The following is a 26,273-nucleotide window of genomic DNA, read 5'->3' as shown; positions in this document are numbered from 1 at the left end:
CAGCCTTCTTACCCCACTTAACCCGGCCCAGTGCCTGCACGGGACCTAGCACATAGCAGGCATTCAAAACCATTCAGTGAATGAATGAACGGGGAATGAGTGAACCTATGGACAGCCACAAAGGCTGTTGTTTTCACACCTTCCAGCAGCAGCCCGTGCCAGCGCTGTTCGGGGCCTGGGGTTCCCGAGAGGGATGAGCCAGGCCTCGCCCACCTGCCCCAAGGTCTCCTTAATCCCTGCGGTCAGGGAGGGTCCTGCCAGCAGAGCAAAGAGCCAGGAGCAGAAAAGATCTAAGACACAGCACAAGCAGCTCCCACCACGCCCTTCCTTTGCTTCACTTAAAAAATTACTTAGCCGATCTCCTCCCCATGCGTCAACCGGCCCGCTCTGTGCACCCTCCCAGCTCGGAACTGCTCTTTCAGACTCTCATGAATATGTGGAAAATAAAACAGCGTCTGTTCAACCCTTAATAACCGGGTTTATGAAGAGCTTATTGCATCTCAAATAAATGAGACAGCAGTTGGTGCTGTGAGATATTAATGTGCTTTTTACAAAGCTGATGAAACCTCCTTTTAAACTACTTAATACCTGCAAGCTGAAATTTTCAGTCTGAAGCGGGAAATTCCTGGAGGCAGAGTTGTAGCTGCCTCAGGCACAGCCCTTGGCCTTCCCACCTCAGCTTGGCCTGAAATCCCTGGGCTCTGGGGTTGGCGTGGCATCGCTGGCCCCTCTGGGGTGGAGATTCAGTAGAGATTTCGCGGTGATTAGAATAATCCTTTATATAGTTCATGGCGGGAGAGTCCCCCCACCTCTTCATCCTCCAAAAGCTCAAAGCCAATGCTTGTAGGGGGAGTGGACGCTGAGATACCCCTTCCTCAGTTCAGCCTGGACCACAAGCCCCTGCGGGACCTGGCCCCTGCCCCTCCCCAGCCATCTCCTGCCCTCACCCTGACCCATCCAGCCCTCTCAATGGGACCCATCTTTCTGTAAATCTCCAGTCCCACGAAGACGTCACATCTTTGCACCCGCCAAGGCCTCATACGGGGTTGCCCTTCACGCAAGGGTGTCCTGGTAAATGTTTAACAGCTGGCTCTCTGGGCAGGGAAAGGGGACCTTGATTTGTAGCGTTTGCCGATTCCCGTGGTGCAAATACTCCCACCATGGCTGATTTCAAGCTACTCATGTGAGTTAGGAAGAGACGCTGACAATCAGCTCCCCTGATGTAAGCCGGCTCCAGCACACCGCCGCTTCCAGGCTTCCCTGTTACCCACAGCTCTGCCCTGGAGGACCTGCCTGGCCCCTGAGACACTCTTCTCCCTCCTGTGTGCCCAGCAGTTCCCTGACTTTGCTCTTGTTGGTCCTTCTTCCTAGAATCCCTTCTCACCCTCCACCGCTTCCTCACATGCCCCAACACACACACACACACACACACACACACACACACACACACACACACACACCCCTACCTACCTGCTTCACCTGGCTAACTCCTCCACCTTCCAAGTCAGGAGGCCTGTGTCAACACCTGCACACTCACACACCTGGACCTGCAGCCCTCCGTGTGCTCCCAGACGCGCCCTGCTTTGTCACAACACACATCCTGCTACCCCACAGCCTCTGTTCTCTGTCTCCCATAGATGGCATGCTCTGTGGGAGAAAGTATATTTTTTCCCTTTGTGTCCTCAGCAGATCGCACAAGCATGGCATACAGTTGGCGCTACATAAATGTCAGCTGAACAACTATGCCCCCATAAGGCCTTATACATCCCTCTAATATACGACCTGAGACATTACATTCTAGTAAATTCTGTGCTTTCTGCCTTTCCCCCCAGACTGTGTGCCCCTGAAGGGCAAGAATCAGGTCAGGTTTCCCTCCACCACACCAGGCCCAAGCACTTAGTCAGCCCTTAGTCTCTACCCTGGGGAGAGAGGAAGGATGATCAGAGATGGTGAGAGACACCAGATTTTTGAGCACCTGGATCCCTCTATGCCTGAAGCTGTGTCACCTGCTGGGCTTGATGACCACCAACCAGAAAGAAATACAGCAGAACTCTAGGCTGGCATCAGGAAAACAAGATGACACCCCTCTTCGCTGTCGGTAGTAATGTCTGCCGACACAGATGCTCTACCAAACTTAAATTCCACCAAAAGTAATGGGGTGCTACTGGTAGCACCACCCCTTCATGAGCCTCAGCACCACCTTAGTCAGACTGAGTCCTGGGCCACGGAGCCCCAAGTGCTCCTGGAGACCCCTTCTGCTTCCAGCCAACACCCACAGCCTCATCATCACCATCAACCTCAGAGACCATTGGCACCAATCCTGCCATAGCCTGAGGTCCAGGTTATCTGGGTCTTTCCTCACTACCAGCCATTCGTCCCTCGGGGTTCTGACCCGATCTCCAACTCCCCCAGCCCCACAAATCCTTGCTCTGGGATTTCTGGAATTTTGTCCTGATGTTGGCAAAATCTCCCATGGTCTCCATCTCTTCTCTTCTTGCTCTGATGGAAACCTGTCCTCCCCTGAGGACACACCCCCCGCCATCCCCCACACAGGGGTGTTTTATCACCCACACCCCTGGGCCTGGGGGTGGTGGGACCCTCCCTGCTGTTCCCGTCTCCCGGCCTCTCTCCTAAAATCCTTTCTCCCTGAAATTCATCCCAGCCTTCTCTACCCTGACTCCCCCTCACCTCCATTCTTTGCCTCCCGGGCATTCCGCCCACCCATTCTTTGAGACGTTTACCACTTGCTGCTACCTCATTCCCTAGTGCTACTCCTGTGGTCCTCTGGGAGATTTCACAAGCAGGCAGCGAGTCCTCCCAGTACCTGGCCTCGCCCCCTCGCTCAGCCAGCCCTTACAAGTCCTGCATCGCTGCTTGTTTAATACTGAAACCCCAGAGCATCAATCAGCCCCACCAAGTGTGGGGAAGAGGGCTGAGCAGGGTTGTGACAGGCAGAGAAGGAAGGGGCTGGGACTGAGGCCCATGGCCTCTCCCCACTCCCCAAGGATGGATGGAGGGTGAGCTCTGTGCCTGTACAGGCCCCGGTACGTCTGGCTCTGCAGGGGGTATGCAAGGACCCAAGAAGAGCAGAACCTTCGAAGGGTCCTGAGTGGCAGGACCGGGCTGTTCTCACCCCAGTGCCCACGAGAGCACTGCCTCTGAGGCTTCCCTCCTTCTCACCTCCACCACCACGCCCACTCTACCACTCCCAGCTCTGGCACTTTCCAGGACAGAGGGCTATTTTCTCGGAGAAGTCCTCAACTGAACTGCATCAGGCAGGTTAGGAGAAAATTCTGTATCACAGAGACAGGATGACTCTTCCTCTAACAGAGAAGGGCCAGAAGCATCGGGTGTGGTTCCCTGTGTCAAATCTCGGTCCAGACAGGGCCATCATTTAGCTCGTAAGAGCTCATCATCAAAAGATCACACCAATAATTTCTAAAAACCAACCACTGATTTGGGGTTTATTAGAATAATTTGATGAATCATTTGCATGCCAATATTTAACTTGTTAAGCAGTTTTATAATACGTAATTGATGCATACAGGAAATAAAAGGAAACATTTAGTTTTGTTTTACGTACAAAAGTTATTTAGTTTTGTCTTGTATATTAATTTGTATGAGCTTTGCTAAATACTTTGAATGGCATCCCTACCTCCACCCCACTTGAGCCACCCGGCTCATGGTCTTCTCATTCTGACCCTGACGTTACCAATAACCACGCCCCTTCCACAATCTCAGTCTTTTGCATCTGCTCTCTGACTCCCATGCCCCACCCTTCCAGCTCACTCCCGCCACCATCCCTTGACCCTCACCTTACGTTTCCAGTACGTTGATCCCACTACCTTTTCACGGTCCCCTTTACCAGCTTAGGGTCTGATCCATCTTCAGAATCACTGCCTTTCTCCCCTCACCTTCTTGCATTCATCTCACTGACCCTCATCCTGGTTAAAGGCAACCCTCCAGCTAGACTGCAGCCACATACTAAATGTGTTCAGAGAAAACCACAGAATCTCAGGAGGGATCCTCAAGCCACCAACAGCCATACTTCATATCTCAAGGCTGGCCCGTTCCATCTCCCACTCTCATGGAGAAAAAGTTCACTTTCCACTTCCCTCAAATCTCCAACCCTTCCTCCCCTTCATCATTCTCAGTTGATGAGCATGCTTCCCATTTCATCAAGAAAAACAACCAGAAGAAGAGAAGTGTCACAAGCTCCCACCATGCCTTCTCATCCCCTGCATCTGTATCCACAGATGCCCCTTCCCTCCCGGTGCAGTGGACACACCATCGTCCATATAAGGCCAACCTTGAACTTGTGTCCCAGACCTCATCCCTTCTCACATTGCTCCTGCATTGCCCCATCCCCTCCCTGGGTTATCAATTCTTCCCTCTCTACCAGAACATTCCCACCAGCATCATTCATGCCTTAACACCTCCCCCCAACACAGAGCAGCCAGCATAATGGCAGACACCCCACTAGCACAGTGCAGGAGGGCCAAAGAAGGTTGAGAGAGGGACAACAAAGGATATGATGGGGGCACAGGAAGGTAGACCAGCGTGTGCAAAGGCCCTGTGGTGGGAGCAAGCAAGGCAGGAAGAACAGCAGAGATGGCACATGCACCAAGAGGGAGGTGAGACCAGACAGAAGTCGGGGTCAGGCCCTGTTAAAGATGTTGAGCTTTTCCCTAAGAGCATCGAGAAGCTGTTGAGTGTTTCAAACTGGATGTGGCTTGAACAGATTTGCATTTTCAAAGCTTCACAATGATTACTCTGTAGAGACGGATAACAGTGGGTACAAAATGACCAGTGGGGAGGCTACCGCAGCATCCAGGGAAGCAAGCACCCGCCTGGCAGTGGGTGTCACTACTGTTGGAAAGAAATTGATGGGTTTGAGAGATACTGAGAGCTAATACAGACAGGACGTCGTGATGAATGGAGCCTGCAGGGAATAGGAGGAGATGTCAGCGATGATGGCTAGGCTCAGTTTTCACAAGGGAGTGATGGAGAGGCATTGGCTGACCTAGTTGGTGCCTCCGGAAGACCAGGCTTGAGGGACACATCATGAGTTCCAGTCTGGACCTGCTGAGTGTACGGTGCTTTTAAAACATCCACCAGGAGACATCAAACAAGCAGTTGGATACCCAGGTCTGGACCTCACTGGAGAGGTCTGGCTGCTGATTATTTGACACAGCCTCTCAACAAGCATCTCTGGAGCGCTTCTCCTGCGCTAGGCACCATGCTGGGACCCAACGGTGCAAGGATGACGGAGGCACGGGCTGGGGCAGCAGGACAGCCAGGCTGCGTGGGGAGAAGGTGCAGGTGTGGTCCACCAGCCTGAAGGCGGGGCCCTTAGAAGAGAGACGTGGAGACACCACCTGTGATCCCTTGGTTGGGGGTTGAACACTGACCCCAATTTTTTAGGAGCCTCGGGGCACGTCAGTACCGTTCTCCGCGCCTCACCTCCTGTACGGATTCCTTGTAAAGATGCCTGGCGACAAGGTGGCACTGACGAAATATTTGTCAGACTGAATTGAGAGAAAATGAAAGTGCCCTGCAAAGTGCCTTGTGAATACACTGATTTATACTTTTAACAAGGGGGAGGCTATGTTATCCTCTTAGCAGCGGGTACAAAGGCTTCTCAGGAGAGAAGAGTGTGTGGCTGGATGGAGGATAAGCTAGTAGGGGGAGCGGGAGGCCTCCGGTTAATGCAGCAAGATGCCGAGAGCAGAGTGGGACGTGATCAGGACAACAGAGGAGGGGGAGACCGCAAGGTACGGGGCGGGGAGGGTCCTGAGCAAGAGAAGAGATTGCCCACCGCACTTAGAAGACGCCTGCCCTGATGGGAGCATCTGGAGTGAAACGCTGTGCTCTTCGGATCCTATAAAGCTGCAGTGAAGCTACCCGAAGTTCCGTTATGCTCTGGGGAATTGTTTTTCTTGCAAAAGTGGGGAAAGGAAGCGAATTTGGTACAGAGACAGTTAAGGGGGGGGTTGGAGAGTAAGGATCAACCATGTTCTCTGTAATATGTAGTATAGAGTTACCTACATAACATAGTAACAGCAAGAAATACCTAAAATACTTAGTTATATAAGCACACCTGTATCCTATGCATACAGCTATATGTGATATACACAGGTCTGTGTACTAACGCCTTAAAATTCCTAAATAATTTCTATAGTACGTGATAAAACCTACTGCATGGGCTACAAAGGCTCAGGATCCTATAGGAAAAGAAATTGCTCCTTCGGGTGAGGGCGGGAGCGTTAAGCTCCGCGCCAGCGGGCTGGAAGTCGTTCCCGAAAATGGGAGGTCTGTGGCTGTCAGGCACTCCGGAGAGGAACTTCCCTGGAGGCGCAGTGGTTAAGAATCCTCCTGCCAATGCAGGAAACATGGGTTCGAGCCCTGGTCCAGGAAGATCCCACATGCCGCGGAGCAACTAAGCCCGTGCGCCACAACTACTGAGCCCGGGAGCCACAGCTACCGAAGCCCATGCAATGATATCACTTATATGTGGAATCTAAAATATTACATAAATGAACTTATCCACAAAGTAGAAACAGACTCACAGACATAGAGAACGGATTTGTGGTTGCTAAGGCGGAGGGTGTATGGGGGAGGGATGGAATTAGCATAGAGCCTGTGAGCCACAACTACTGAGCCCGCGAGCCACAGCTACTGAAGCCCACACACCTAGAGCCCATGCTCCGCAACAAGAGAAGCCACCACAATGAGAAGCCCGCGCACTGCAACAAAGAGTAGCCCCCGCTCAGTGCAACTAGAGAAAGCCAGCGTGCAGCAACAAAGACCCAACACCACCAAAAATAAATAGATAAATAAAATTGAAAATAATAATAATAAAACTTCTTTATACAATGGAATACTACTCAGCCTTAAAAAAGAATGAAATAATGCCATTTGCAGCAACATGGATGGACCGAGAGATGATCATACTAAGTGAAGGAAGTCAAAAAGAAAGCCAAATACCATATGATATCACTTATATGTGGAATCTAAAATATTACATAAATGAACTTATCCACAAAGTAGAAACAGACTCACAGACATAGAGAACGGATTTGTGGTTGCTAAGGCGGAGGGTGTATGGGGGAGGGATGGAATTAGCAGATGCAAACTATTATATATAGAATGGATGAACAAGGTCTGTATAGCACAGAGAACTATACTCAATATCCTGTAACAAGAAAAGAAATTGCTAACACGTATTGGGGACTGTATTAATTAGGTTACATTAGCTACTATCACAGGAAAGTCCTGAATGTCAGGGGCTAAATGTAGTCGAGGTTCATCTCTCTCTCACGTCAATACCCCCAGCACATTTACTAACGTGCCAGGTACTGCTCTGAGCACTTTAGACATGTCAACTCGTGTAATCCCCATGACAATTGTGAAGGAAGAATTGCTCTGACTTCCACTTTCCTCTGAGAAAACTGAGGCGTCTTCGTGAAGCTGAGCCAGACCCAAGGCCCGGGCAGTCCAGACACAGAGCCTGCCTCTCACCCGCTGTAGCCATATCTCCCTGCACAGGTTCGAGGGTTCAGTCATTCAGAGAAAGTTAAGCAGCATCTATAGTGCCTATGCTGGTGTTGGGGATACAACGTGAATGAAACAGACAAAGTCTCTGCTGTCGTGAAGCGGCCATGCTTGTAATTCTAGTCTCCACATGAGTTTTTATGAAGATCGCATTCAATAGTTCACTCATTCATTTAGTGATCACTGCTGGGGGCCCACTGGACGCTGGGCTAGGGGTTTTCATCTGAGCCAGCTCTCACTTTCTCAGCGATCACCAAGGAAATTTTTAGAACCAAAAGGTCTTTGTTTGAGCCCTTATTCCATCATTTCCTGGCCATGAGTACTTACTCAGTCGTTTAGCCTCCCTGAGCCTCAGTTTCTTCATCTGTAAAATGGAGACGCTAAAACCCCTCTCACAGGCTGAGTCGTAGTCCAAGAGCCTGGCAGAGGGCCCAGCTCCCTTGGGGGGCTCAACCCTAGGGGTATTTCAGAACTTTCAGGGGCTCCATATAGTGAATTCTATGTAACTGCCAGTGGGAAAATGCTTTGCAAGCTCATCTAAAGGTCTGTGGGAACGTTCTCCAGCCCCGTCTGGGGTCGGCCTTCTTTGGAAAGCGATCTGCTTTCTCGCCTGTAAGATGCGAGGTGACTCCCAGCCGGGCTGGGGCGCAGAGGCAGGTGTACTGACATTCACCAGCTTCCTCCGTGGCAGTCCCCAGCACAGATTCAAACCTCCACTGCCCTCCACGCCTCAGCTAATCCTCAGAAGCCTCGATGCAGAGATGGAAGGCTGGGTTTTGAAGTCTTAAGCCTTAGATCCTCTCCACAGCGCCGCGGGTGTGTGTGTTTTGATTCACCAGACAGATGTCCAAACAGACAAAGCGATACCTTCCTTCGGGGATGAGGGAGAGGGCTGAGCCAGCTTCAGAAGAGCGAGAAGTCTGGAAGAGGCCGGTGGGCTCTGAATCCCCAGAGCCTAGGATGTCTTACGAGCTCTTTCTTCCCTTGTTTTCCAGGGAACTTCAAAGGTCTCTGCAAGCAAATCGATCACTTCCCAGAGGATGCAGATTACGAAGCTGACACAGCAGAATATTTCCTCCGTGAGTGCATGCAATCTTTTCTTTATCTCCTTCCTCGTGGTGGGTCCTGCCCTTCCATCCTTCGAGAGTCAAAGGCCAGGACTATCTAGAGGTCCCTGTCACCACAGAGGGCAGGAAAAAGCTGAGCCTCCCTCCTCCTCTCCTGCCCAGTGGCCAAACTTTCATGCATGTTCTTTCCTTCTGCCTGCAACGCCCTTCTCTCCCCTCTTTGTCGGCAAGTTCCTACTCATCTTCCAGGTTTCAGCTGAAACATCACCTCCTCCAAGAAGTCCTCCATGCCCCTGAAGGGGTTCCCAGAGCCTAGCGCCTTTATCACACTGTGGGGTCCTTGTCTATTTGAGCAACCAGCTCCCTGGCAGTGCTGCCAACTCCACTAGGACTCTGATAGACTCTACCTATCTCGTTCATGACTGTATTCCCAGCCCAGTGCCCGGCTCGTAAAAAGCACTCAGTAGCTATTTCTTGAATAACCCAATGAAGAAACTCATCAGGCGGTGCCAGACTGGAACTTCTACTGAAACAATGAGATTTTTTTTCTTTCCCCACAAGTCAAGTCAAAGTTCAATCCTGATGTAATAGCTGTGATCTTAAATCCACCTGAGACATGTTATCAAGAGAAAGAATTTTGAGACCCAGAGGAAATCTCTCAAGAATCAGCAAAAAGTAACAGGGCAAAATGTTCCAGGAGAAAAGGATTTCCAGGAGAGGGGCTAAGGGTCCTTGATGCCTGGTACAGCAAAGCCGCCCCGAGCAGAAGTGGTAGAAAGCTCTGCTCCAGGCTCTCAGGCAGCACTTCCTGAGGGAGTTTACTCTCCTCCCAGGAGCACTGCCCGCCCCCTTCTGCTCCCAGGTGCCCTTCCCGGGCCAAAGCCTCCCTCCCATCCCCCCACAGCATCGGTTAGTATTACCCTTGGATCACTTTTATGAAAAATGTAGGGGGCATTTTATTATATGGATCACCTCTGTCGCTTTCAATAACTACTCCTCACATCAAACCCAACTCTCAGGCCAGCCTGAAATCTGGGTTTCATTGCAAGCCCGTGGAACACGAAGCCAGCCAGGCGGCTGGGAAGAGAAGGGAAGGAAACATCACGTCATTTACAGCTTTCTTTTTAAAGGGGGGAAATATCTTACAAAGCTCATCCTTTCCCTTTATGAATTCCTGCAAGATGCTCCTCTTAGATGGAATTCCTAAAGGGTCATTTGGTTGTCATCCCCATTGCCAGGTCTGGGGCTCTCAAAGGAGCCTGGTGGTGGCATAAAGGCAGACTGAGCGCCTTCTGTATGCCAGAGGCCGTACTCAGCGCTGTGGCGATCCAGAGGAATGAATGAGACACAGTCCATGGCTGCAGGTAGAGCACAGCCTGGCGGGAGGACCCTCAGAACAGCTGGACTTGGGATGCAGGGGCCAGCAGAGACACACCGGAGGGCAGAGGTGGAAGGAGGGGCAAAGCAGAGCCAGCACCCAAAGCTGCACTGGCTGAACGCAGTGAGGGTGTGATGCTTTATCAGCCAGATGCCAAGTGCTTGTTGGGACAGGACACTTGTCTCATTCTTTGCTCTGTCTAGAACAGCTCTTGGAATATAGCAGGTTCTCAATAAATGCTATTTGTTAAATAAAAGAAAGATATAGGATTCTTCAGTGGCTATTCCTACCTAGTCTATACCTCCATTTCCCTAATTTTAAAGAGAGAGTGCTTAGGGTGTTTGGTTCATTTTGGTGTCTCCGGACAGAAGACTTGAATGTACATTAGCAGCGCAGGTTTCCGAGGGTCTGACTTGAATTGACCTAATCCAACCATATTTTTTGAGCATCTGTAACAGAGATTGGCAAACTTTTTCTGTAAAGGGACAGATAGTAAATATCCCAGGCTTTGTGGGCCATACAGTCTCTGTCCCAACTACTCATACCTGACCTTGCAGCACAAAAGCAAATACAGAAGCACATGAGCGTGGCTGTGCTTGCTCCATTGAAACTTAACTTCATTTACAAAAACAGGCAGCAGGCCTCATCTGGCAGAGTTTGCTCACCCGTGATCTGTAATATGCCAGTCTGGGGCTAGACAACAAAAGTGACTTTTTAAAGCTGGAAGATGTGAGTTCCCATCATCCTCCATTAAGCTCTAACCTGATTGGCTAGAGAAGCTAGAAGACAGAGGTCATTCTTCTAGGAGGATTCCTGGCCCAATGAGGTGGGCAAAGCTGGGGCCCAGCGAGGTGGGCGGAGCTTCTCCTGGAGATGGGCGTGCCTTTGGCCCAGGGAGGTGGGTGGAGCTGCACCCGGGTGGGCGGGGCCTGAGTCATCTTCCGGTTCTGGTCTGTTAAACCTACAGCACACCTGCCACGAAGGCTGGACAGACCCATGAACCTAACACAGATGCCTCAGGCAGGGATAGAAGGCAGTGTGGGGTGCTGAGGGAGCCTGGCCCCAACCCAGACTGGAGGCGATCATTCCAGAAGGGTTCCCTAAGGAAGGTGGCACCAATGCAGAGACTTGGACTCTAGAAGCATTCATTCATTCATTCGTTCACTCAGGAGACACTCATTACCACTCACCATGTACAGGACACTGTTGATGGTATGGGGACCCAAAGGTGAACAAAACTAAGAAAGTCAAGAAAGAGCCTTTGAGAGGGTTACATTCTGGTGAAGGAAACAAGCAAAAAGCAAGAAACCTGTTACAATCATCCAGACAAGAGATGACAGCAGCTTGAACCAAGGTGGTGGCAGTGAAGGAGGTGGGAAGGGGTCAGAGCCTGAAAGTATTCCCAAGGGTATGCATACAGGATTTTCTGAAAGGCGGCATGTGGATTTCCAGCGACAGGAAGGAATCAAGGATGACTCCAAGGTTTGTGTCCGTGGAGGGAGCAGGTTGGGATGGGGAAGGATGGAAGCTCAGTATCGGCTACATTAAGTTACAGAGGCCCACGGGGAGGTGTCCTGGCCCGAGACAGGAGTCTAAGAGCTGTCAGCATGGGGATGACATTTAGAGCCGTGAGACTTGATGAAGGCACCAAGGAGTGGTGCAGAGAGAGCAGAGGTGCAGGAACTGAGCCTCAGACTCCAAGGCTTAGAGGCAGAGGAGGAGGCCCCAGGGAAGAAGATGAGGAGGGGTGGCCGGCGAGGGGGCCTGGTTAACCCCTGCCATCCACGATCCACCAGCTGGATGGAGGATCTGGAGCAGAGAGGGAGGAGGGAGAATGCTAGGAGGGCATGGCTGGCCAGGAGCGCAGAGCTTATCTCCTGGGCTGGCAGAGAAAGTGGGGCTCACTTGCTCTCAAGCCAGCAGGCCAAGCTTCAGGCAAGTCCAGCGCCTCCTGGAGGCTGGGGCAGAAGGAAGGCGCCGAATTAACATCTGATGGGACAAATGAATGACTGAATGAATGCATGCATGCTCTTACTTCCCCAGTCTCTGTGAGTATTTGAGGAGGTCCACAGCTTCTCCTGAGCTGCAGAGTCCAGGGAGGAACAGCTGTAGCCGGTCCCAGGCATCACTCTGGGCCACTGGACCTCTGGCCCCAAGAAGAGGTGGCTGATACAAGCCTTGCCCACCTACTGCTACCTTACCCACAAAGGAAAGGTGACCAGCCTGTTTTTCCCAGGCAGCTCTGCGGGGCCATCGGCTGGGTCTGCGGTGTGTGGTGGCTCCCTAGCCCTCTCCCTCCTTACCAAAGCTCCTTACCTCAAGCTGGTGAAGTGCAGAGGCAGTGGTGACCAGGCTGTGACTTCCTATGACTCTCAGGGTGTGTTGGTGTCTCTGTGTCTTGTGCACAAGGGCATGAGTCTGTACTGTGTTCCGTGTTTTTTGATGCCTGCATGTCCATGCGTCTGAGTGTCTATCAATCTAAATGTAAGTGCCTGTGTGTTTGCATGTGTCTACTTGTGGGCGCATGGGTCTCTTTGTGGTGTGTGTGTGTGTGTGTGTGTGTGTGTGTGTGTGTTGTGTCCAGGAGATACGAAGTGGTATTTCCCAGCTGTCCCAATGTAATTTGGAGTGGGGAAGAAGATTCAGAAGAATTTAGTTTCCTTCCACAATCATGTCTTAAGCACCTACTGTGTGCTAGACCTCAAAATCCACTGTAGTGTGGCCCCAAACTGCAGGGTGGGGTGAAGCTCTCCCCACCCCACAGTCACAGCTTGGGGCTGGGGGTGATGGTCCCAGCAATGGCTACTGTCCCTGACACACTCTGCCCAGGGGGAGGGGAGGGGTTGGCCCCCATAGGTCACACGTTCATGTACACACACACACGCACACGCACACGCACACACTGTGTGTGTGTGTGTGTGTGTGTGTGTTGTGTCCAGGAGATACGAAGTGGTATTTCCCAGCTGTCCCAATGTAATTTGGAGTGGGGAAGAAGATTCAGAAGAATTTAGTTTCCTTCCACAATCATGTCTTAAGCACCTACTGTGTGCTAGACCTCAAAATCCACTGTAGTGTGGCCCCAAACTGCAGGGTGGGGTGAAGCTCTCCCCACCCCACAGTCACAGCTTGGGGCTGGGGGTGATGGTCCCAGCAATGGCTACTGTCCCTGACACACTCTGCCCAGGGGGAGGGGAGGGGTTGGCCCCCATAGGTCACACGTTCATGTACACACACACACGCACACGCACACGCACACACACACACACACACACACACCCCAGAGCTGCAGTATCAGGGCCTTGCCATGCCAACTACTCTTTTTCCAGAGCCAGAAGTGGACAGAAGGGGGAAGGGAGGGAGGGCTGTGGACAGGGCCTATTCCTCCGCCTCAAGAGACATCTCACCTGATTCCGCTGGAGCTGGGAGTTGCTCTGCTCTGTGGTCCTGGATCAGTTACGCAACTTCTCTGAGCCTCGATGAATACCAGTCCCCCAGCGGGCTCTGAGGATACACTGAGACAAGGGTTAGGGAGGTGCTTTGTTAGGGCTCCCCAGCTGCCCCAGGGGAGCACTGAGGGAAGTCCCCCACCCCCTCCTTCCCACTAGAGTTTAGAAGTTCAGGGAGACGTCCTTGCAGCTGCGGAAACGCTGGAGATAGACACGCCCCGAGGGTCACCCAGCCCCATCCTCCCATTTTACAGATGAGGAAAAAACCGAGACCCAGAGAGGGAAAGTGACTTACCCCAGCCCAGCACACTTTCTGGGATGCCATCTGCCTCCGTGATGGTTTTCCAGGCTGCGTTCTCCTGCCCTCTGCCCCGGACCTGAAGCCCCTTCCAGCAAAACTGTCGTGGGGACATTCCCTCCAGAGATCACCGCAGTGGGTGTGACCACATCCTGCAGTCAGGGAACATCTAAGCTATAAATCGTACTAACTCACATCCATGCAACCAGAGCGAACGCTTCTCGAACGGCGCCTCCCCTTCGCGCCCTCCGCCCGCGGAGACGGTTTCTCTTCTGTCCTGGTTCATTTATTTAAGTGCTGGATGCACCTACCACCACGCTGACTCCGTGACCTGCACTTTAATAAACATCAATGGAGGAAACCCCAGGCCCATGAGAAGCAGCAATAATACGCTCTGCTGTGTGAGAACTAACATCTCCTATTGCTAGTGGGTACCAGGCACTGTTCTAATAGCCTCACATGCATTGACTCAACACCCCTCATTGCTGCCCTGGGAGCTGGGTGTGCTGATCGTTGCCCTGCAGCAGAGGAGAGCACTGAGGCTCAGGGGGGTGGCAGGCCACGCAGCACGTGGGACGCGCTCAGGCCGTCTCTCCAGAGCTCATGCCGCTGATCACCCACCCCAGAGACCACAGGAGGTGGGAAAGCATCCAGCACCTGCACAGGTGGTGCTCCCAGAGGGAGCTTGCTGGACTCCAAAATCCCTTTCCTATGTCAATAGACATATCACAAACGTTCATGGGACACTTGACTATGTGTGTGCCTGGCCTGACACTTTATACGTTATCTTCATTCATCTCACAACAACCCTAGGAGGTAGGTATTGTTGGTGTCCCCACTATACAGATGAGAAAGGAGAGGCACAGAGACCACACAGCCAGTGGGGGGACCAGGAGGGGGACCCTAAGTGGTCCACATCAGGAGCCCATGCACCTAACCACCACTCTGGATGGCTCTCCCTCCCTCCCTCTCTCCCTCCCTCCCCCTACCTTTCCCCTCCTCTCCTCCTCTCTCTCCCCCATCACTCTCTCTCTCACACTCACACTTTCTCACACTCACTCTCACATGCATTTACGGCAGTCTATCCCTTTTCACAGCATTCAGGAGGAGAGGGCGAGAGATGCCCCAGAGCCTAGAAGCTCCTCCCAACCCAGCACACCTGCGATTCTATCCCATTAGAATGGATCAAATTCCAAATGGAATAACAGGCATAAAGTTAAACATGCCCAGAAAATAAGGAGCCTGCCTTCTGTATACCTGATCATGGCAACTATTTTGATCAAAGGCATGACCTGCACCTGGCCAGCCTGGCTGAGTGGTCCCGAAGCAGAGGTCTGGGGGGCACAGGACCACCAGGGATGGATGCAACCTTAGGCATCATCTGAGCCAGACCTGGGGCCCAAAGAAGGGAAAGCCCACACTCAGGCCCCAGGATGGGCCAGGCAAAGAGTGGGCCCCAGGAAGAGGTCTGCCCACCTCTCCCCACCCCCAGGGACCACCTCTCCACCCCCGCCAGACTGAGTGAGGAAGCGGGGCCCCCGTGTGCAGCTGTCTGCCTGTCCTCCAGCTGTGCCCACCACAGCAGGACACCACAGGTGCCAGGCCCACCGGGCACTGGATCACGAGATGATTTGTCTACAGAATTTGGCCAAAAAGAGGGTGAGCAAGGAATTTATGACTGAGACCGCCCCCTCCAAAAGGCAAGATGTCATTCCCTCGTGGGTACTTAGGACACTCTTCATTTCTGTCACCAGCATAGAAAACAATAAATTGTTCATAGTTTACCAAGGTTCTGTATTTTCAAAAGCTTCCACACTCTTCTTCCTATTAAACCACTGTCACCCTGTAACGTAGACAGAGTTCCGATTCTCAGCCCCATTTTACAGACGAGGAAGTGAAGGCCCCGGGACACCATGAGATTGGCCCAAGGTCTTCCCGAGCCAGTCACTAAACACTGGGGCTCCCCAAGCCTCAAGGTGAACCCTTGTACTCTTCCAAGCTCAAGCTCTGCTGTGCTCACCTCTGTCTGTGACGCCCCAGTTGACAGCTTGAGCCCAGCGTGCACCTCCACTTCCCAACCTTACACATTCGACTGTCCCTCCACGCTCCACGTGTGTGTCCCTAAAACACTTCAGACTCCGCGTGCCCCAAACCAAACCTTGATTTCCCTCCCCTCACCCCTTAGGCTTGATCCTCTCCCAGTTGCTTACGTGGTTGTATCCAGCCAGCCAGCAAACCTGAGACCCAGAAGTTATCCTCAACGCCACCCTCTTCTCCACCCATATCCACTCATCACCACGTTTTACTTCACCTCCTAAACACCCCTCATATCCAGCCACCTCTGCCCCCGCTCTTTGTACCCACCCTGGTCCAAGTACCACCATCGCCTGGTCAGCAGCAATAGCCTCCTCCTGGTGCCCTGTAGCTACCCTGGACCCCTTCTTAATTCATTTGCTTTGTTCGTTTTTTTAAATTTTTATTGGAGTATAGTTGATTTACAATGTTGTTAGTGTCAGATGTACAGCAAAGTGAATCTGTTATATGTATACATATATCCACTCTTTTTCAGATCCTTTTCCCATATAGGCCATTACAGAGTACTGAGTAGAGTTCCCTGTGCTATACAGTAGGTCCTTATTAGTTACCTATTCTAATACTGAGTGAAGTAAGTCAGAGACAGACAAACATCGTATGGTATCGCTTATATGTGGAATCTAAAAAAAGGGTACAAATGAACTTATCTACAAAACAGAAGTAGAGTTACAGATGTAGAGAACAAACTTATGGTTTCCAGGGGGTAAGGAAGGTGGATAAATTGAGAGATTGGGATTGACATATTCATTTGCTTATTAAAATATACATCAGATCATGACAGCCCTGTCGGCTTTAAGGCCTTTATAAATTTATTTATTTATTTATTTATTTATTTATTTATTTATGGCTGCACTGGGTCTGACATATTCATTTGCTTATTAAGATATACATCAGATCATGACAGCCCTGTCGGCTTTAAGACCTTTATAAATTTATTTATTTATTTATTTATTTATTTATTTATTTATTTATGGCTGCACTGGGTCTTCGTTGCTGTGTGTGGGCTTTTCTCTAGTTGCGGCGAGTGGGGGCTACTCTTCGTTGCAGTGCGCGAGCTTCCCACTGCGGTGGCTTCTCTTGTTGCGGAGCACGGGCTCTAGGCGTGCGGGCTTCAGTAGTTGTGGCACTTGGGCTCAGTAGTTGTGGCTCGCGGGCTCTAGAGCGCAGGCTCAGTAGTTGTGGGGCACAGGCTTAGTTGCTTCCCGGACCAGGGCTCAAACCCGTGTCTCCTGCATTGGCAGGCGGATTCTTTAAAGACGACCGGTGAGTTCCTATGTGGCCTGGCCCCAGCCTGCCTCATCTTCCTTAGGGCTCCCCAAGGCCCCGCACTAACTCTTTGTGCCCAGCCCTTTCGAGTCCCCAGACGAGCCATGCTTCCTCCAGCCCTTGCTCATGCCACACCCTCCCTAGAGCACCCTGCCTCTATTCTGCCCAATTAGCTTCTCTTATCCATCCATCTCAGCACCAACACCACCCTCTCAGGGAAACCCCCCCTGTTGCCCATGTGAGTTCAGAGGATGCTCTGAGAGCCAGGGGGTGCAGTGGTTAGGCTCACAGAGCCTAGAGTCAGAATCCCTGGGTTCACAAACCCAGCTCCTCCATTTCCTCGCTGGGTGGCCTTGAGCAAAGGCTTAACCTCTCTGAGCCTCGGTTTTAGCCTGTGTGTGATGGGGGTAATTACAGCACTTACTTCATGGAGTTGTCCATGAAAGCAATGGGTGCATATATGTACACAGGCCCACCATACTCTGATCCCTCAGGCACCATCAGCCATCTACAGGTGACATTAGCCTGTCACTTGCCTTCACGGTGCCATATGGGTACCTTTCTTCCTCAGCACTTCATCCTGGTTGGTAATTCCATGTTCATCTGTGCTGTATCTCCTTCATGAGAATGTAAGCCCTATAAAGGCATGGACCAGGCCTGGTTTTGCACCCCTATGCCTTCTGTGCCCAGCCTGGAACAAGGCATGGTGATGGCCACTCAGTCAAGAGCAAAGCGTCTCCCCACTCGGAACCACACAGCTTTTCCCCAGAACAGTGTACTATGCTCTCGGCCTGGGGTGGCCAAACTGCACCGGTTAGGCCAAATTTGGCCTACCAACTGTTTCTATAAATAAAGCTTTATTGGAACACATCCACACTCATTTGTTCACATATTGCCCATGGCTGTTCTCAGGCTACAAGGGCAGAGTTGAGTAATTGCAACAGAGACCATATGGCCAGCAAAGCCAGAAACATTGACTATGTGTCCCTTTACAGAAAAAGTTTACCAGTGCCTGCTTTAGGTATTTGTAATCTCCTTTAAGCCAAGGCCCATGGCTCATGGGGTTGGTAGGAGGTTTAAGTGGGTTCATCCATGGAAGGAACTTAGCACAGGGCCTGGCACATAGGAAGAGCCCCAGAAATGTCAGTAGGTGTTATGTAGTTCCATACCCTTACTCATCGGAGATCAATAAATATTTGTGCATTGAATAAATGAGATATTTTCTGCCCCTCACTATAGATTTTAGCGGTAAGACCACCCCAGCCTTAGTGGGAAGTGAGGACAATTCATGGGGAAGTTGTGTCTGGCATGAAGGGGAAAGGACATTAGAAATAACAAAAATTGCTACCTTTTACTGCCCGCCTAGCATCAGAAACAATACGGATATTATCCAATTTAATCTTTACAATAGTGCTTCTCAAGCTTTCGGACACATACGAGTCTTGTTACCAGGATCTTGTTAAAATGCAGATTCTTTTTTTTCAGTTTTATTGAAGTATAGTTGATTTACAGCGTTGTGTTAATTTCTTGACCGAGGTCACACAGTTAGTTAGTGACAAAGCCAGGATCTGAAGTTAGGTGTGACTAACTCCAAAATCCCCACTCTGTCTGTGACATTGCTCAGCCAGAAAGACCTCTTTCGAGAGATTGTTTCAGTGTAGGGGTCCCGGCCTGCTCCAAACCAGCTTCCTGCCAGCCTGAATCTGGGTCCTGCGGACTTCGGCCTTCCTAGGCTTGGCGCTGTTTACCGGCTTCCCCCTGTCACCATTTTTCTGGCAAAGAGGCCTCTTCCACGGGAGGCTAGTGTCTGGGTTGGCTCTGCCAGAGGGAAGAGGCTTCGTTTGTGTTGCCTGCTTGTCGCCGTATCATAAGCTGCTTTGGTACATTGTGAAGTGGTCCTGTTTTCTCCACATTGCTCTCTGCTGGCTGCAATACAACAGACCTCTCCCTCCAGCCTCCCCCCTTTATCACACACACACGCACACACACACACACACACACACACGCGCGCCCATGCGCGCGCGCGCACACACACACACACCGTTTCTCATCTCCCTCCACAGTTGGTACTCCCTCTCTCTGCTGGCAGGAAGGCTGAGTTGGGACATCCAGGCTCCCACAGCAGACCAGACTGAACTGGAAACGTCAGGCCCAGGGCTGCTGTGAGGCATGAGCTCTGAGGATGCAGTCCCAGTCTGCCAAATGCAGCATACTGTGGGCAGGAAGAACCTGCTTTCTTGGAGGGAGAAGGTCAGAGAACTTCATCGCCTTGTTCATCTGAGCGGCCGCCACTGCCCCTTGGAAGTCACACCAGTCTCTCTTTCCTTCTTTATGCTGTCGTCCCCCTTTCCAGTTGGTCAGAAATCATATCCACGTGGAGAGGGCAAAAGCATTAGAAATCGGCTAACGGTCCACACCCATTTTACACATGGGGAAACCAGAGAGGGCAAGGTACCTATCTCAGCCACACAGCAAGTGAGTGGCAGAGCTGAGACCAGAACCCCGATTTCTGGACCCTGCATGCTTCCCAGGCTCTTTGAAAGCCCCAGAGGGAGAGTCCAGGGTAGTCCAAGAGTTGGGCTGATCTGGGCTGGAATCCTGACTTACAAGCTGGGTGGCTTTGAGCAAGTTACTTCACCTCCCTGAAACTCAGTTTTCTCATCTGTAAATTGTGGCAAAAAATACGCCCTGCAGGGGTGTTACAGGGATTAAATTATAACATGTACATCAGACCCAACATGCTGTGGCTGCTTCACCAATACTATCTCTTGTGCTCTGGGTCTTCAATACGTTCTTACCATCTGCGCGTGCTTATGAAGACTGGCATCCAGGTAGCTATGAGTGTGCACGTCTGGGCATGCGTGTCTGTGCAGGGGGGTGTGGGCTGGGGGACCAGGTTGGGGATACAGCTTGTCATCTCAGAGATGACTTGCGGGAAGAGAACATCCACGCGGGTCTGGGAAGGAGGCAGCACCGTCCTTGCCTGCAGGGGTAGAGGGGGACTAGATTGCCGGGTGACACAGCTGTCCTCCACCCTCTCACCACTGCTTCTATATGGGCAGCTCCGGTCCCCCCCGGATACAGAACTCCACCCTTCGTCAAGGCCCCCCAAAACAATGCACTCATCCAGGAACATCACTAGCGGTGTAGCCTTACTGAACGTCCAAGGGGGAGAGAAGAGAAGGGTTTTACATCACACGTCAGAGCAAACTGCCTGAAACTCTTAGAAAAATTCTTCAAGTGCTATATAGAAAAATTCTCTTCTTCACATATCCTTCGTGGCCACACTGCCACCAAAAGGAACAAGCGTGGGGCATTGGGGGGGGTACTTCCCCTCCAAAACGTAGACCCCCCCAGCCAACCTCTGGGCCGAGCCAAAGGGCCCTCTGTCCAAAAGGACTCAACTTCCTAGGTTACCATTCAAGCCACCCAAACATGTCAAGAAAGCATCCCTTTCCTTACACTAGCCTCCAGACACCTCTGTCTCCTGCCTGTCCATAGCTCCCAGGACAGGGAGTCAGGAGCCCTGAGATCACTCTCTGCCTATTTGAATCTGGATAGAAAAAAATATTTTACTTTCCAGACACACTTTGTAGAGGACTCCACCCCTCTGGGTCATCTTTCAGACACTGTCCCCCCACTATACACCCCCTGCCGCCTTCCCTTTGCCCTCAGCCGTCTGTGCCCCTCTGCACTCTCATCCTCCCACACGCAGGAGTAAAATATTCATTAAAATATTTTCTTCTCCTGCCTGTTACCCCTTCCTTCTTAACTTATCCTGAAGGGTCTTTTAATTTGCTTTTTGTTTTTGTTTTTCTTTTCTTTTTTCTTTGCAATGTGTCAGCTTCTTCCGCTTCCTGGACCACCTCTCCATGTTTATTCACAAGGCGAGCTTGTATCAGAGGCTGTGTCTTTGGCTTTGAACTAGGTGGTGGGGACAGAACGAATGAAGAGAGAGAACTGAAAAAACAGCTACATCCTGGCTCTCATGGGAACCCACAACCTACGGTGGACACACATATATATAAGCAAATATTTACTATAATAACTATCATTAATCAAATGTTTACTACGTGCCTTCAGAGACTTATCTAAGTACATTATCAGAATTAACTCATTTAATCCTCACAGAAATCTTAGGAGGCAGGCACTATCACCATCCCTATTTTACAGGTGAGGAAATTGAGGCACAAAGGTAAGATGCCTTGCCCAAACTTATCCAGCTAATAAACGCTAAAGCCAGCGTCCAACCACTAAAACACACTGCCCTTCCATGTGCCCCAAGTGCCCCAAAGTGCAGAGGAGAGAGCTAATAACTTTGCCTAACGAAGTCAGGAAATGCTTTGCGGGGGGGAGCGGTGTTTGAGCTGGGTTTTGATGGATGAATAGAAGTTTGCTGAGTGAAAAAGAGCAGGAAAGACATTCTAGGAAGAAAGCTCAGTATGTCAAAAGTCAGAAACGTGCATTAATGAGTCATGGGAAGTTTGCCATGGCTGGACGAGAGGGAATGTGGGCATGGGCAGAGACCAAGTCCCACGGGGCCCTGTGGGGCTCATGAAGCGCTGGGGTTTGATCCTTGAGGAAGTGGAGCGTCCCTGAAGGGCTGTGAGCTAGGCAGTGGATTGCTCCCTCTCCCTCCCTCTCTAGTATTGCGAAACAGCCTCCACTCTGGTCCTGTGTCCATAACCCACCCCGCAGCCGGCTCCTGTGGACTGCTCTCTCTCCTCCCTCCTGTGTCCTCCCCCCACCCCTGTCTCATAGCCTTCCCATTCTCTCTCCCCCACCCTCCGTGTTCTCCAGGGGCTGTGAGGGCCTCGAGCATCTTCCCGATCCTGAGTGTGATTCTGCTCTTCATGGGTGGGCTCTGCATCGCAGCCAGCGAGTTCTACAAGACCCGGCACAACATCATCCTGAGTGCCGGCATCTTCTTTGTGTCTGCAGGTAACAGCCGCTGAGCCAGGTGGGCCAGAGTCCAGGCCCACCAGTGGGGAGAAGGCTGAGGTTGGGTGCCCAGTGGCTGGGAGGACCTGGCAGAGAGAGGAGGGGAGAGCAGAGAGGAATTTCAGGGCCTCGCAACAGGCTGAGTCTCAAGGAAGACGGGCTGTGCTGGGGCTCCCGCCCCAACACAATGCCCGAGCCCCCCACTGAGTCCTCCAGGACCATCCCCAGACCCTGTCCTTTAGCCCAACGATGCATCTTTCTCCCACCTCCTGGCAAAGGGCCCCAATCCCAGGATCCTCTCAGGACACTAGGCCTACCCTCACTTGCCCTCTCCCCTCACTGTCCTACCCAGGTGGGAGCAGGCAGGCACCCAAAACCACATTTCTCAGCCCAGTTACGTGACAAGTCACATTGGCTTCAGATGCCAGAAAAAGAACATGGGCTGCAGTGTGAGCCATTTAATCAGAACGACTAACGTTTAAGCAGCACCTACCACGCGCAGACTTAATAGCTTTCATGTGTATCACGTGCATCAACTCATATGTATTCACATGTATTAATCCTCCCCATGACCCAACAGGAGTAAGTCCTATTATTTTTTCAATAGCTCTTTATTGGAGTATAATTGCGTCACAGTACTGCATTAATTTCTATCGCACAACACAGCGAATCGGCCATATGCATACACATGTCCCCATATCCCCTCCCTCTTGAGCCTCCCTCCCACCCTCCCTCTCCCACCCCTCTCGGTGGTCACAAAGCACCGAGCCGATCTCCCTGTGCCAGGGTGCTGCTTCCCGCCAGCCAACTATTTTACATCTGGTAGTGGATACATGTCGATGCTGCCCTCACCTCGCCCCAGCTTCGCCCTCCCACCCCATGTCCTCAAGTCCATTCTCTATGTCTACCTCTTTATTCCTGCCCTGCAACTAGGTTCGTCAGTACAGATGTGGAAACTCAGACAACGGTTCCTTTGCCAGAGGCTTTGCATCCAGGCAGTCTGGCTCTAGGAGCCAGTCTTAACCCCCTGCTACACCAGCTTCAAATCCCCGTGCAGCCTTGAGCAAGTTACTTAACCTCTCTGCAATCTGTTTTCTCATCTGCAAACCCCTTGAAAAGCACTCAGCAGTGAAAGCAGGTAGTAAATGCTCCATAAACAATATTATTGTTATTGCTATTATTATTACCATCAGTATTATTATTATTACTCAATACATTGTAGGTGCCCCTTGCTTCTTTCCCTCCTTCCCATAGCTCTGTTTCCATCAGCTCTTCCCTTTGCAGCTCTCTCCAAATGGAATAATAGGATAGTAAGCTGATGCCTGCAACACCCCTCTAGACCGGCCCATCCGTTCTCCACGAAAACGCTGGACCGGGGAAAGACCCTCCAGCTGTTCCCCGTCCCTCATCCTGCCCGGGGCCCGGCGTCCTCCTTGGAGGCTAACGATCCTTCTCTCTGCTTCCCTCTCGGCCCCGCGCCCACCCTCTGCCCGCAGGTCTGAGTAACATCATCGGCATCATAGTGTACATATCTGCCAATGCCGGAGACCCTTCCAAGAGCGACTCCAAAAAGAATAGTTACTCGTACGGCTGGTCCTTCTATTTCGGAGCCCTGTCCTTCATCATCGCCGAGATGGTCGGGGTGCTGGCCGTGCACATGTTTATCGACCGGCACAAACAGCTGCGGGCCACGGCCCGCGCCACGGACTACCTCCAGGCCTCCGCCATCACCCGCATCCCCAGTTACCGCTACCGCTACCAGCGCCGCAGCCGCTCCAGCTCCCGCTCAACCGAGCCCTCACACTCCAGGGACGCCTCCCCCGTGGGCATCAAGGGCTTCAACACCCTGCCGTCCACGGAGATCTCCATGTACACCCTCAGCAGGGACCCCCTGAAGGCCGCCACCACGCCCACCGCCACCTACAACTCCGACAGGGATAACAGCTTCCTCCAAGTTCACAACTGTATCCAGAAGGAGAACAAAGACTCTCTCCACTCCAACACAGCCAACCGCCGGACCACCCCCGTATGAAGCTCCCGCGGGCCTCGCCAGCGCCGCCGCCGCCGCCGCCGCCGCCGCCACGGTCCCGGGCAGAGCCGGGAGGAGGGGCGCGGCCCGCGGGGTGGGCCGGGGGGTGGGGGGGGAGGGGGAGGAAACGAAAGCATCCACGGGGGACAAACCTTCCAAAAGCAAAAACAACAAAAAAAGAGAAAAACATAAGTAAATTAAAAAAAAAAAAAAAAGAACAACATATAAGAGGAACAAAAAAGCAAAACAATAGAAAATGTGCAAAAATATAAACGAGGGCAGGAAAAACTTTAAAAAAAGCAAGAGAGGATAAAAATTAAAAATAGAAAATAAATCTAAAAGAAAATGCATGATTTCCCATGTACCATTATTTTAACGTTTAAAAAAAAACAATTTAAATGAAAACATACAAGGGAACCAAGATAATATTAAAGCAAAAAAAGAAGGAGCAGAAAGGAAGGGAAATGTTCTTTGCATTTATCAGGGGTTTATGTTACTTTTCTTTCATGCGGAAGAGTTACTTTTCTGTTCCCTTTAACCCCAAGATGGCTCTGCCTCCCTGGGTGAGTGGGGGGGTGGAGACTCAGGGGCCCCGGGGCCAGGTGAGCCTCCCGGTCACTGCCAGGTCCCTGGAGCTTCTGCATGGGTGCCCTAGGAACGCTAGGTGGCTTGCAAGCCGGCTCCACCCAGCCTTGATGGGGCAATTGTAAGCCTCCAGGTGACCCAAGAGTCCCTGGTCCCTCCTGTCCGAAAGGTGCCTGGAGGGGGGTGCACCTGGGGCTTGTCCGGCCCCAGGGTTCCCAGTCCTTAATGGTCCTTAACCCACTGTGATGACTTCCTAGGCCTTGAGGGAAGGGAAGGAGAGGAGATGGCTGCTGGTGGCTTGCAGAGATGCCCGGAAAACCCCGGAATCCTCAGGGTGAGCCTCCTGGGGTCACTGCCCCAAGCTCCTGTCCTTGGGAGCAGGAGATGCCCACCCCCCGGGGGATATAAAGCATCTCTCCCTCCTCACCCCTCACCTCAGGGCCACACGATGACCCTGGGGCGATGGTGGACCCCCAGACTCATAAGCCCCCAGCCCCTTGGGAGGGGGGTCCACAGACCCTTTGGGGGTCCTTGGACTCACTGAAGCCCCCTCAGGGCCCAGCGGGTCCAACAATGACACTGCAAAAATGTTTCTTTTTACAAAAGAAAAAGGAAAAACAAGTGGTGATTTTTTTTAATAAAAAAACCACAGACTATAAATAAATGTAAATATATAATAAGTGGATTTACTTGCAAGAAAATCAGATAGTATTTTTCTTTTAATTCTTTTCCAGCTTTAAACTGTGAAAACAAACAAAAAAATGGGGTGGGGTGGGGGACTTAAAATTTAGCAGGGAACTTGTAAAGAGAAAACAGAAAACAAATATACAAATCCATTTTAAGAAACAAACAAACAAGCTGCCGTGAGAGATGAGAGCTGGGCTTCAAGCAGGAGGGAGAGGAGAAAGGCCCCACGGAGCTGCAGGGGGCTGATAGAAAAGATCTCCTTACTCCAGGAAAGTGCTACTAAAGTGAAAGAGAGAGAATCGGTTTACACAAGTGAGATCGCACACCCCACTCGCTCTCACACACACACACACACACACACACACACACGCACACACGCGTGCACAGTCCTCGAAGCCCAGCACTGGAATCACTCATGGGGGGACACACTCGGTCCATATCCTTCCATCCCCTTCCCCAACCAGAGGCAGGATTCAGAGAAGACTGACTCATGCCCACCAAAGCCATTGACGACAAAGCCCTATATTGGCCTTTATGCTTATGTGCACACTCCCACCACACCATGGTCACACATGCACACGTGCGCGCGCGCACACACACACACACACATACACACACACCGCTCGCATGCAAGGAAAGGGCACCAGTCTAGAATCCAGCTCTGGATTCTGGAATCCCTGGCTGTGTGGCTTCCCTGGGCCTCACTTTCCCCCTGTGTAAGCATGTGGATTGACCCAGATGAAACTCCAAAGGCCCATTCTTCTTCTTGGTGTCAATGACTCTTAAGATCTGCCACCTGCCCAGAGGAAGATGCCAAGGGATGACCAAAATAGCTGCCATCCAGCCCCCAGACACTGAGAACATTCCCGAAACATCAGTCAGCCACTCAGCCACACACACACACACACACACACACACACACCACACA

General features: G+C 51.5%; 1 protein-coding gene and 1 long non-coding RNA gene across 2 annotated transcripts in view; one reads left to right on the top strand and one right to left on the bottom strand.

Moving 5' to 3' along the window:
• The window catches only part of CACNG2 (calcium voltage-gated channel auxiliary subunit gamma 2), a 117,600-nt gene extending 93,511 nt beyond the window's left edge, over nucleotides 1–24,089 (top strand). Inside the window, exons 2-4 of the mRNA XM_007106586.2 lie at nucleotides 8,550–8,633; nucleotides 21,904–22,044; nucleotides 23,541–24,089. Coding sequence (XP_007106648.1) covers nucleotides 8,550–8,633; nucleotides 21,904–22,044; nucleotides 23,541–24,076 — 761 coding nt within the window. The 3' untranslated portion in view covers nucleotides 24,077–24,089. The remainder of the gene's footprint in view (nucleotides 1–8,549; nucleotides 8,634–21,903; nucleotides 22,045–23,540) is intronic.
• The window catches only part of LOC114486438 (uncharacterized), a 13,384-nt gene continuing 9,204 nt past the window's right edge, over nucleotides 22,094–26,273 (bottom strand). The window contains exons 2-3 of the long non-coding RNA XR_003680152.2: nucleotides 25,349–25,624; nucleotides 22,094–22,130 (exon numbers count right to left, since the gene is read on the bottom strand). This is a non-coding gene — a long non-coding RNA (uncharacterized lncRNA). The remainder of the gene's footprint in view (nucleotides 22,131–25,348; nucleotides 25,625–26,273) is intronic.

The sequence above is a fragment of the Physeter macrocephalus genome, chromosome 6, assembly GCF_002837175.3.
Source record: "Physeter macrocephalus isolate SW-GA chromosome 6, ASM283717v5, whole genome shotgun sequence".
Lineage (NCBI taxonomy): Eukaryota > Metazoa > Chordata > Mammalia > Artiodactyla > Physeteridae > Physeter > Physeter macrocephalus.
The sequence above is the reverse complement of the archived record's forward strand: the minus strand, read 5'-3'. Positions and strand labels throughout refer to the sequence as shown.